This window comes from Haematobia irritans, chromosome 1 (assembly GCF_050003625.1).
Source record: "Haematobia irritans isolate KBUSLIRL chromosome 1, ASM5000362v1, whole genome shotgun sequence".
Lineage (NCBI taxonomy): Eukaryota > Metazoa > Arthropoda > Insecta > Diptera > Muscidae > Haematobia > Haematobia irritans.
This window is the reverse complement of record NC_134397.1, coordinates 204,272,722-204,285,568: the sequence shown is the minus strand read 5'-3', so window position 1 is coordinate 204,285,568 and position 12,847 is coordinate 204,272,722. Positions and strand designations below refer to the sequence as shown.

Genomic DNA, 12,847 nt, shown 5'->3' with positions numbered 1-12,847 from the left:
ATGCATTTTTAATTAAACATTTAAAAAAAATGTTCATAATTTTTTTTTTTACTGACTTAGTCTTCCGAATTTGATTAACAAGTTAATTGTATCATTTAATTTTTTATTTAAAAATTTTAAAATTTTCAATCATTGACATAATTAACTTAATGTTTCAATCTTGATTAAAAAGTTAATTGTATCAATTAATTTATTAATTGGAAAAATGTTCAACCTTAATTAACTTTTTAATTAGAAATATTTGGTGATATATTTTTTTTTCTGTGTAGATGCCTTAGAATAAAAAATTAATTATTCATGTAATTCGGAGAATTTAAGAAAAGTTAGCTGACAAAATTGCTATCAAAAAAAATTTATTAAAATTAGAGAACGGCACTTAAGCTACCCAGCAAAAAAAAAATTACAAAACTCTTCTAAAGGCAAAACTTCGAAAGCACTTCCAAAGATGTCCTCCCAAATATGTTTTTTTTTTTTTTTTAACTACAAAGGAAGTTATTTTAATTCAATTTTTTGGGTTTTTCATATTTTTAATGGGCAATTTTAACTTTTTTTGTTTCATATTGGGTAAAAACAGAATTGGATAATAAAATGGTATAAATTATTTAAATTTTGCCGAACAAATTTTAAATCCATTCTAGAAAAATTGCGATTGTTTTTAATATTTAAGGTCAAATGTTCCATAGAAGTGTTAGGATGATAAAAATCATAAAAAATTATAAAAACTATTTTATTGGGAAAATATCACAAAAAATTTTAATTCACATAAAAAACTGAATTCGGATGACACCATAAGAAGTGATGCAAATTCAGTGCAACGGCTGTTGATATGGGGGACATCCGTCTATGACAAGCCCATGTTAAATTAATTGCTTCTGCGTCAATTTTGCATTACTTCCGGAACCACAAATAACATTTTTACTATTTTCTTGGCGCGTCGGCAAGAAATGATTTTTGGTGGATTTTTATTTTTTAATTTAACATTCAAGTGACAACCGTGGTCTCAGGCCAACATTTCTATGGCGTTACAAACAGAATGACAAAGCTAGTATATCCCGTATACCCACCTATGGTCGTGGGTATAAACAAATAAATGTATATCTTTTTCGAGTCCCCAATATATAGATTTTATTTATTTTGTTTTTATTTTTATAACATAGAAATTTTATTAATTTTCTTTTCTCAAAAATAACATTTCATCAACATTTTTGATGAGAAAAATATAATTAAATTGTTAAAATATTTAATTAAATTAATATAAACAATGTTCGATTGCCAAACAAAAATAACTGCTGAATTAAATTTAGACTTTCTGCTATTTGCCAATATAAACTTCCAAAACAAAAAATTAAAATCTCATAAAAATTTATATTAAATTATCTTTCCAACATAGACATATAAAGGGTGATTCTTTTGAGGTTAGGATTTTCATGCATTAGTATTTGACAGATCACGTGGGATTTCAGACATGGTGTCAAAGAGAAAGATGCTCAGTATGCTTTGACATTTCATCATGAATAGACTTACTAACGAGCAACGCTTGCAAATCATTGAATTTTATTACCAAAATCAGTGGCAGAAAATCCGCTTTTTTATCGACAAATTTTGTTCAGCGATGAGGCTCATTTCTGGTTGAATGGCTACGTAAATAAGCAAAATTGCCGCATTTGGAGTGAAGAGCAACCAGAAGCCGTTCAAGAACTGTCCATGCATCCCGAAAAATGCACTGTTTGGTGTGGTTTGTACGCTGGTGGAATCATTGGACCGTATTTTTTCAAAGATGCTGTTGGACGCAACGTTACGGTGAATGGCGATCGCTATCGTTCGATGCTAACAAACTTTTTGTTGCCAAAAATGGAAGAACTGAACTTGGTTGACATGTGGTTTCAACAAGATGGCGCTACATGCCACACAGCTCGCGATTCTATGGCCATTTTGAGGGAAAACTTCGGAGAACAATTCATCTCAAGAAATGGACCGGTAAGTTGGCCACCAAGATCATGCGATTTGACGCCTTTAGACTATTTTTTGTGGGGCTACGTCAAGTCTAAAGTCTACAGAAATAAGCCAGCAACTATTCCAGCTTTGGAAGACAACATTTCCGAAGAAATTCGGGCTATTCCGGCCGAAATGCTCGAAAAAGTTGCCCAAAATTGGACTTTCCGAATGGACCACCTAAGACGCAGCCGCGGTCAACATTTAAATGAAATTATCTTCAAAAAGTGAATGTCATGGACCAATCTAACGTTTCAAATAAAGAACCGATGAGATTTTGCAAATTTTATGCGTTTTTTTTTAAAAAAAAGTTATCAAGCTCTTAACAAATCACCCTTTATAAATGTGTATTTCATTTATATATAAACTCACCTAAATAATAAATGTTCATCCTCCAATTGACCATCAGTGCCAGAATGTATGAAATATGTGTCAATGCCATCAAAAATGACGCCATTGATGCCACCATTACATGTCGATACAGCCACATATGATTGTGGTTTGTCACGTATAGAACCCTGCAAAAGCAAAAAAAAAAAAAAAAACACACACAAATGTCACAAATGAAATACCATCAGGATATAGGAGAAATTGAAAATACACGAAAGCGATAGACTGACTATAAAATGATATGGCTTTCGAAAACATATTGCACACTATATCTTACCTGATAATGGCATAAATCAATTTCAGTCTTGTTGAAATTCTTTACAACATGTCCTTTGGTAGTGTTCGAATTTTGATAACGTAAAAAATGTTCATCGGGCAGTAGGTTGTCGTTACGTTTCAAATCGATTAAAATGCGTTGGCCTTTGTGATGATACGTTAATGTGATATGGGGCACATGAAGACCATCCTGTAAGAAGAAGAAGAACGAGATGAAGAAAATTTATATTATATTCTTTTAATTAAACTTTCATTAGATCGGTTGGTTGTGGGTGATGAAGTGTGAAAATACAAACAATGTTAATGTCTCAATCAACAATCATCGAGTTGTGCGAAAGAGAATATCTCATGGTCAATGGTTAATTGTTAATCTCTTGGTATACGATGATGAATCAATAGAAATTCGAATTTTTGAAAAACCGATTTTTTTTCAAAAATAACTCGAAGTTGACTACAAAATCGATTTTTTTAATTTTATTTATTTAAAATTAAATTTAAAAAACATTTAAAAAATAAAATAAAAAATTTAATTAACAATATAAAATTAGATTAAACTAAATTAAATTTAAATAAAATAAAATAATATAAAATTAAATTAAACCTAAATTAAATTTAAAAGAATTAAATTAAAAAACAAGTATATACGGCCATAAGTTCGGCCAGGCCGAATCTTATGTACCCTCCACCAGGGATGGAAAATGCAGTACTATAGTACTTTTTTCAATACTTTTTCACCCCGGTCAGTACCGTAGTACCCCCGCCAATGATTTAGTACCTTTTGTGTAGACATTTTTGAGTCAATATCAGATTTATGGTACAATAGCTTTGACAAAATATTTTAATATTTTGAGAAAGTCTTTATCAACCTTATTTGCTAATAGTCTTTTACATATATGGCAAACCAGACATGTTCATGTGGGAAGAAAATCTTGATTTTGTAAAAGACATAGTCAAAAACAGGATTTTGTTGAACTTCAAGAATGTTTTAGTCGAAAAAAGAATGCGATTCTATACCGTCGATTTTTTATTTCGGTAGAAAATGTTGTCAAAATTTTATTTCTATATAGAATTTTTGCAAAATTTTATTTTTATAGAAAATTTTGTCAAAATTTTATTTCAATTGAAAATTTTGTAAAAATGTAATTTCTATAGGAAATTTTTGCAAAATTTTATTTCTATAGAAAAAATTTTGCAACATTTTTTTCTACAGAATTTTTTTGCAAAATTTTATTTCTATAGAAAATTTTTGCAAAATTTTATTTATATAGAAAATTTTGTCATAATTTTATTTTCTTTAAAATTTAGTCTCTTGACAATAATCTTCCAGTGAAATTTTTGTTGAAATTTAGCAAAAAGTACCTTTCCGCTCAAAAAAATAACTTTTTTGTATTTTCTTAAAAATTGTATTTTCCATCCCTGCCCTCCACCATTGATTGCGTAGAAACTTCTACGAAAGACTGTCATCCACAATCGAATTACTTGGGTTGTGGTATCTTAAATCGTTTTCTAAATTGTCAGTTAGTCCATACGTGGTATATATTAGACAGAAGAGGTATGTGTAGGTAGGTAAGTCTACAAATCATTACGAATCGATATGGATTTTTGCACGTAGGGAGCAAGAATTTAAATATGGGGGTCGCTTATATAGGGGCTATGTACAATTATGAACTTGATGGACCAATTTTTATGTGATTGGGGATCTATTTATCTGAGGGCTATATATACCGATATGGACCTAGTTAGGCATGGTTGTTAACGTCCACGTACTACAAGCACAATGTTCCAAATTTCAACTGACTCGGATGAAATTTGCTGCTCCAAGAGGCTCCAAAACCAAATCTCGGGATCGGTTTATATGGGGGCTATATATGATTATGGACTGATATGGACCACTTTCGGCAAGGCTGTTAAATATCATATACTACGTACCAAATTCCAACCAGATCGGATGAATTTTGCTTCTCCAAAAGGTACCGGAGGTCAAATCTGGGGATCGGTTTATATGGGGGCTATATATAATTATGAACTGATATGAACCAATTCCTGCATGGTATTTGGATACCATATACTAACGTCACGTACCAAATTTCAACCGAATCGGATGAATTTTGCTCTTCCAAGGGGCTCCAGAGGTCAAATCTGGGTATCGGTTTATTTCGACAAATTTTTGCACGGGTGTTTGAGGACATATATTATTACCACGTACCAAATTTCAACTGAATCAGATGAATGTTGGTCTTCCAAGAGGCTCCGGAGGCTCGGTTTATATGGGGGCTATATATAATTATGGACCGATGTGGACCATTTTTTGCATTGTCATTACTAACACCATGTACCAAATTTCAACCGGACCGGATGAAATTTGCTTCTCTTAGAGGCTCCGCAAGCCAAATCGGGGGATCGGTTTATATTGGGGCTATATATAATTATTAACCGATGTGGACCAATTTTTGCATGGTTGTTCGAGATCATACGCTGACACCATGTACCAAATTTCAGCTGGATCGGATGAAATTTGGTTCTCTTAGAGTCCCCGCAAGCCAAATTTGGGGGTCCGTTTATATGGGGGCCCATTTATAATACCATCCGACCTACATCAATAACAACTACTTGTGCCAAGTTTCAAGTCGATAGTTGGTTTCGTTCGGAAGTTAGCGTGATTTCAACAGACGGACGGACATGCTCAGATCGACTCAGAATTTCACCACGACCCAGAATATATATACTTTATGGGGTCTTAGAGCAATATTTCGATGTGTTACAAACGGAATGACAAAGTTAATATACCCCCCATCCTATGGTGGAGGGTATAAAAACACACACAAATTTCATCAGCCATCCCAATTGATAACATACTCTGGCATGGCACAAATACTCTAGGGTCTGTTGTACTGTGGCTATGTTACACGTTCAACAAATCTTGGTACACAGAAAAAAATATCACCAAAATATTTCCAATTAAAAAGTTGATTGAAGGTGAACAATTTTTCAATTATTAAATTAATTGATACACTTAACTTTTTAATGAAGATAGAAGCATTAAGTTAATTAATCCAATGATTGAAAAATGATGGAATTTTTAAATAAAATTAATTAAACTAAAACCACAAAGACTGATAAGAAAGTAATTGAAAATAGTTAAGCTTTTAATTCAAAGCAATTAATTGATTTTTGCAATTAACATCAATTAAATTTTTAATTGAATCAATAAAAATAATTGAAATTTTCAAATCAAATATTTTAATATTAATCAAATATTTTTTATACCCAATTAAAACTGTGATTGATACTATCATTTTCGTGATTGAAGACATTTCAATTTAAAAAACTAATTGGATCAATTAATTTCGTGATTGAATCGGAAAAAACTTTTTTTTGTGCGAATGGCTTAGAAGATTAATTATTTGGTTTCAAGTGTCAACTTGCCTTTCATTGCACACAAAAAAATGTTTTTCAATCAAGAAATTAATTGGTGCAATTAATTTTTTAATTGAAATGTCTTCAGACACAGAAATGATATCAATTAAAAAATTATTGATTGATACTATTAATTTTTGTGATTGATTTTTGTTTTGATTAAAAAAAGTTGTTGAATCAATTAAATTTTTAATTGCACATTTTTTAAAACTCAATTAAAAATTTAGTTGAAAAAATGTTCGTGAATTTTTTTTCTGTGTACGTGATTGATTTTTTTGTAGATTCGACACATGAATTTTTTTGTGAAATTTTTGTCTATCTCTAAAAGATGATTCGTAAAAAATTTTTCGCGAAAATTTTTCCAATTAAAGTATTAATTGAATTTTAAAGAATATTCAATTAAAAATTTAATTAATTCAAAAAAATTTTAAATTGAAACAACAATTAATAGTATCAATACATTTTTTAATTGTATCAAATAATTTTTTAATTGACTTTCAATTAAATTTTTTAATTGACTTTCAATTAATTTTTTTAATTGATACTATCATTTCTGTGATTGAAGACATTCCAATTAAAAAATTACTTGGATCAATAAATTTCGTGATTGAACCCGAAAACATTTTTTGTGTGTAATTGATCCAATTAATTTTTTAATTGAAATGTCTTCAATCACGAAAATTTTAGTATCAATCACATTTAATTGAGCATAAAAAAATATTTGATTAAAAACTTAATTGATTTGATTTCAAAATTTTAATTAATTTTTTAACTGATTCAATTAAAAATTTAACTGATTGCAAACTCAATTAATTTTTTAAATTAAAGATGTAACTATTTTCAATTACTTTCTTATCGGACTTTGTGCTTTAAGTTTGATTAAAAATTTATTGTTTGAAATAATTTGTTATTTAGAAATTTAAAAAAAAAATCCAACACTTTTTTAACTGACTTAGTTTTCCGAGTTTGATTAAAAAGTTAATTGTATCAATTAATTTTTTATTTTAAAATTTAAACATTTTTAATCATTGACTTATTTAACTTTATGCTTCTATCTTTATTAAAAAGTTAATTGTATCAATTAATTTATTAATAGAAAAATTTTTATTTCGAAATATTTTGTGTGATTTTTTTCTGTGTAGGAAAGTGTTTAATCATAATGTTTAAATAATGACAGTTAGTATTTTACCTAAAGACACATTCCGTGTGATGTCATTACTATATGATGCTTTATTAACACATGAAAGAAGTGGTAACTAATTTTAAATCTTTGGTGGTCAATGGCCCAGAACGCAGAAAAAATTTCAGGATTTCTTTTTTTAATTTAAAGTCTTAATTGAATTTTAAAAAAAATATTTAATTAAAAATTTAATTGATTCCACAAATTTTTAATTGAAACAAAAATCAATAACCAAAATTAATAGTATCAATTATTTGTTTAATTGACTTTCAATTAATTTTTTAATTGATGCTATCATTTCTGTGATTGAAGACATTTCAATTAAAAAATTAAAAGAATCAATTAATTTCGTGATTGAATCAGAAAAATATTTTTTTTGAGAAAATTCACTAATTTCAAGTGCTAGCTTTAAATTCTGGGAAGCTATAATATCTGGTAATGGTCGATGGCGCAGAGCGCAGAAAAAAGTTTCAGGAAAATTTTTTTAATTTAAAGTCTTAATAGAGTTTAAAAAAATGTTTAATTAAAAATTTAATTGATTCCACAAATTTTTTAATTGAAAAAAAAAATCAATAACAAAAATTAATAGTATCAATTATTTGCTTAATTGACTTTCAATTAATTTTTTAATTGACTTTCAATTAATTTTTTAATTGATGCTATCACTTCTGTGATTGAAGACATTTCAATTAAAAATTAATTGAATCAATTAATTTCGTGATTGAATCAGAAAAATATTTTTTTTTGGAGTTAAGAAAATTCATTAATTTCAAGTGCTAGCTGTAAATTATGGGAAGCTATAATATCAGGTAATGGCAGATATGTCTTTTCGATATTTTAAAATTTTGATTGATTAACTTATTTTTGGCTTTGTAGAGGAAAGTGTGAATTTCTCTTAACAAGTTGGCTGATAAGTCCCCGGTCTGACACATAGATGGCATCGCTAGTATTAAATGCATATTATTTTTATATAGTACCAACCTTCAAATGATTCGTGTCAAAATTTGACGTCTGTAAGTCAATTAGTTTGTGAGATAGAGCGTCTTTTGTGAAGCAACTTTTGTTATTGTGAAAAAAATGGAAAAAAAGGAATTTCGTGTTTTGATAAAATACTGTTTTCTGAAGGGAAAAAATACTGTGAAGCAAAAACTTGTCTTGATAATGAGTTTCCGGACACTGCCCCAGGGAAATAAACAATAATTGATTGGTATGCAAAATTCAAGCGTGGTGAAATGAGCACGGAGGACGGTGAACGCAGTGGACGCCCGAAAGAAGTGGTTACCGACGAAAAACATCAAAAAAATCCACAAAATGATTTTGAATGACCGTAAAATGAAGTTGATCGAGATAGCAGAGGCCTGAAAGATATCAAAGGAACGTGTTGCTGAGTGGACGTGGCTGAGTGGACAGCGACCGGTGGACCGACTCCGAAGCGTGGAAAGACACAAAGTCCGCAGCCAAAGTAATGGCCTCTGGTCTTTAGGATGCGCATGGAATAATTTTTTATCGATTATCTTGAGAAGGGAAAATATCTGGCGTTATTGGAGGTTTGAAGGTCGAAATCGCGGCAAAACGGCCCCATATGAAGAAGAAAAAAGTGTTGTTCCACCAAGACAACGCACCGTGTCACAAGTCATTGAGAACGATGGCAAAAATTCATGAATTGGGCTTCGAATTGCTTCCCCACCACGACATTTTCTTGTTCTCAGACCTCAAAAGGATGCTCGCAGGGAAAAAACTTGGCTGCAATGAAGAGGTGATCGCCGAAACTGAGGCCTATTTTGAGGCAAAACCGAAGGAGTACTACCAAAATGGTATCAAAAAATTGGAAGATCGTTATAATCGTTGTATCGCTCTTGAAGGGAACTATGTTGAATAATAAAAACGAATTTTGACAAAAAAATGTGTTTTTCTTTGTTAGACCGGGGACTTATCAGCCAACCTGTTATATCAAAATTCAGTCGTCTTTGCAAATCCTGAAAAAAGTCGACATTTTGGTTTCCTTACAAACCTCAGGCTCCCCCTAATTTAATATCGTTTAATATAATTTAATTGAGTATACTTTACTTACACCATTCACGATTCACCTGTGGCATTTGAGAAAATTAATTAAAGTCAAATGCCACAGATGTACACTGATTATAAAAATGTAAGAATGTCCCAACAACAGTGCTCTCAAGGACAATGTCGTAGGATAGATAGCAGTTGTGTTAAGGTGTAAATTAATGTCTATTTTATATATATTTGCAAATAAACATTTTCATATTAGATGATTCTAGGATACAAACAACTTTTAGAAAAGTGTATTAATTTTGTTAGAACCTTTCTCTTTTCTTGCGAGTTTTAATATCCATTTTACATGCAATATAAAGGTGTGTTCGAAAAATACTTTAATTAACATGCTTTGTAATAGATAGATATGTGTTTAGACAGATGTTCGAAGTAAAATCTAATAAATTCTGTATAACAAGTTCAGTGTCAAGATAAGAATTTGGTTTAAAGATAGGATTAATGACAGTAAGAAGAAATTAGTTGTAAATTAAGGAATACAAGCCAAGAAAGTCAATTAAATGCGAAAGAAGAAGTTAAAAAAACATACAAGGTGTGCGTGGCTGTTAGCCCATTGAAAATTATATGAATTAAAGCTCTCATAAATCGTACAGATAGAAGGGGAGAATATTAGTAGATAAAACGTTGGTTATCTACACAGAAAAAATAGTAAACTGTTTTGTAGGAAGAATGAACTACCTCAAGCAAAATTGAACTAAATTATACTACAAATTTGGAGATTTCCTCAAAGCGTGTTTAATACCAGGAAAATTCCATGTACTGGTGTACTTTTTAACAGCAATTTATGAAACTACGCCCTACTACATAGAAGAAAAAATGAACTAAAATTAAAGAAAAAATCATTGGCGCCAAGGCACTGCCATTTAACGCAAACAGTAGTTCATCCTTACTTTTTTTTGGGAATGTTACAAAAATTTTCTTCTGCATTAGTACATGCTGAACTTATGTGTGTGGTCATTGAACTTTATCCCCATGTGTAGTTCATAAAATGTTTGAGACATACTTAAGAAAATGAAAATTTCATTGAGCTGTAGAAAATTTCGAAAAAAAAAATAATAAAATTTAACTATAAAACAAATCGTGTTTTGCAATAAAAATATGTTTCATTTAGAATTAATTTAACTACGATATTTTTTCGGTGTATATAATAGCTTAGAAGACGCATTTTTATGATATAAAGTTTTATTTCCCTAACCAGTAGTCGACAAACTTTTCAATTAAGTCTTTAAAGATAATTGATCCTTGTTAAAAATGTGTATCTTGATATGGAAGAAAATTTGGTTGAAAAATTCTTTAACTTTAAAATTTGAAAGAGAATTGTGTATCAACGATGCCTATCCACAATCTGAATCTCCTCCTGACCCAGGAAAATCCTAGGACATGCAAACGAACCTCTAGACGACCTAAATACCATAGCTCTGCTTTTCAACGCATTGACTGTGAGATAGTGGGATGGTTAATAGAAGACCACACCAGAAAGCGATCTAGACAGGAATTGACATCACTCTCAAAAATTTCAGATGAAGAACTAGCGCCATTAAATAGTAAGAAAATGTCATCAGCGAACATGAAAGTCCTACAACTCCTGGAATTCACATATAAAATAAAAAGCAATGGACACAAAACTGAGCCCTGAGGCACACCTGAATAAAGCGGCAGAGAGCACAAGACTGAGCACCACTGAGAACAACAAATTGGGTCCTATTACATAGATAGGAATATACAAGCCTGCAAGCAGAGGGAGAAAAATTGAACTCATCATTGAGTGTGGCAACCAGTCGCAAATGATTAATAGAGTTGAATTCCTTGGATAGATCTAGTGACATAAGCGTACTCAATTTCCCATCATTAATATCGGCCCGAATGGAATCAGTCAACGAAAGAAGCAAATGTGTCGTATTAAAACCTCGACAAAATGCAAATTGGGAACTGTGCAACAAATTAGATGTCATCTCAAGCAGTTGCCTCTTCAAAACGTGCTCAATCACCTTCGATACAGTAGGCAATATCGAGATCGGTCAAAGATCCTCAGGTCCAGAGACTATGCGTGTTTTAGGAATCGGAACTACTCGAGCGCTTTTCCAACTGGATGGGAACACACATGTAGTCGAAATGGAGTTTACCAGATCCAAGATAATGGTGGAAACATATGGAAAGATTATCCTCAAAGTAATGTTAATACCGTAAATCCCAACTGACTTGGAGGTAATCCTATCCATGGCCTCAACCAACTCAAACTCATCTATATAGTGGAAAGAGAAGGATGACTCAGACTGCATCAGGCCATTAAGGTCCAAATCCTCAAAATAGCTTCCACAAGCCAGAAGAGTCCAACCCTTCAAAAGAGACCAGACAAATGTTTCCTTCTAGCTTTTGTACTAACCGATTTAGCTTTATTGCGGTACTTACAATAAGTTCTCCAATTGTCCTGAGTCGCTTGAAAAACAACAAAAGAAAGATCTCTAAGAGATCTTGAGACCCTAATATCCTCAGCATGCATCCAATTCCTAACCTTACGAACCCTCCTTCTTACTATGGGCACATATGAAAATAGATCAGTAAAAAGTGAAAAAATATATGCCCACTTAGTATCAACATCCATAGCATTGAAGAAAACATAAGGATCAAAGTGGCCAACACATTCCATAAAACCGTCCCAATCTATGTTGTTGTAGTCCCTGTACTCAATATAGTCTGGCGAAGAAGAAAAGTTAAACGCGAGGCTGGAAATAATGAGTGAGTGATCTGAAATAGACGGACTCTGAGCTTGACAAGAGAAAGAACGATCGCTTACCAACATATGATAAATAAGTGACGTAGTTCGCCTTCCAAATCAAAATGAGTGGGTAACGAATTATGTATAACAGATAAATCATACCTATCGCAAAATGATCGAAGTAAACTTGATTTGGAAGGATCGAACAAATTACAATTGAAATCTCCAATCGCAAGGATGTAATTATACTGAGAGAATATATCTCGGTGTAGAGATTCAAAATGCTTAATATTGCCCGTGGGCAAGTAAACCACACCGAAAAGAACCAAAATATCATCAAATCTAAGTTCCAAAAACAGAGACTCACAATGACACTCTGAAGTCTTATAAACATGTTTATAGTTCAAACAATTCTTTATGTAGATACCTACACCACCCCCTCTAGAAGCAAATTGACGGTCTTTACGGCAAAGCTTATAACCAGGTATGGAAACTACGCGACCAGAAATATCTGCTGACAACCACGTCTCAGATATTGCAAATAAATCAAGGACATTATTCACAATGCATTTAAGTTCATCAAACTTATTCGGAGGCTTAATGCTCTTACAGTTAAGATGGCATATATTGAGATTATTACTAAAAGGCAAAAGTACAGATTTTTTGTAAGACCCGTCACGGTGACAGACTCATACTGAAATAAGAAGGCGGAGAACCAAATAAAAATTAGATAAAAAAACTATGTTTAATAAATCACTTAAAAAATACATAATTACAATTTCAATCATTCAATTCAATCATTTTTC

The 12,847-nt window shown here is 31.3% G+C and overlaps 1 protein-coding gene across 1 annotated transcript in view; it reads right to left on the bottom strand.

Annotated features, from left to right (window-relative positions):
• Positions 1-12,847, bottom strand: part of Meltrin (disintegrin and metalloproteinase domain-containing protein meltrin) — a 340,608-nt gene that overhangs the window by 20,629 nt on the left and 307,132 nt on the right. Inside the window, exons 3-4 of the mRNA XM_075292619.1 lie at positions 2,660-2,848; positions 2,365-2,510 (exon numbers count right to left, since the gene is read on the bottom strand). Of these exons, the coding sequence (XP_075148734.1) occupies positions 2,365-2,510; positions 2,660-2,848 (335 nt within the window). The remainder of the gene's footprint in view (positions 1-2,364; positions 2,511-2,659; positions 2,849-12,847) is intronic.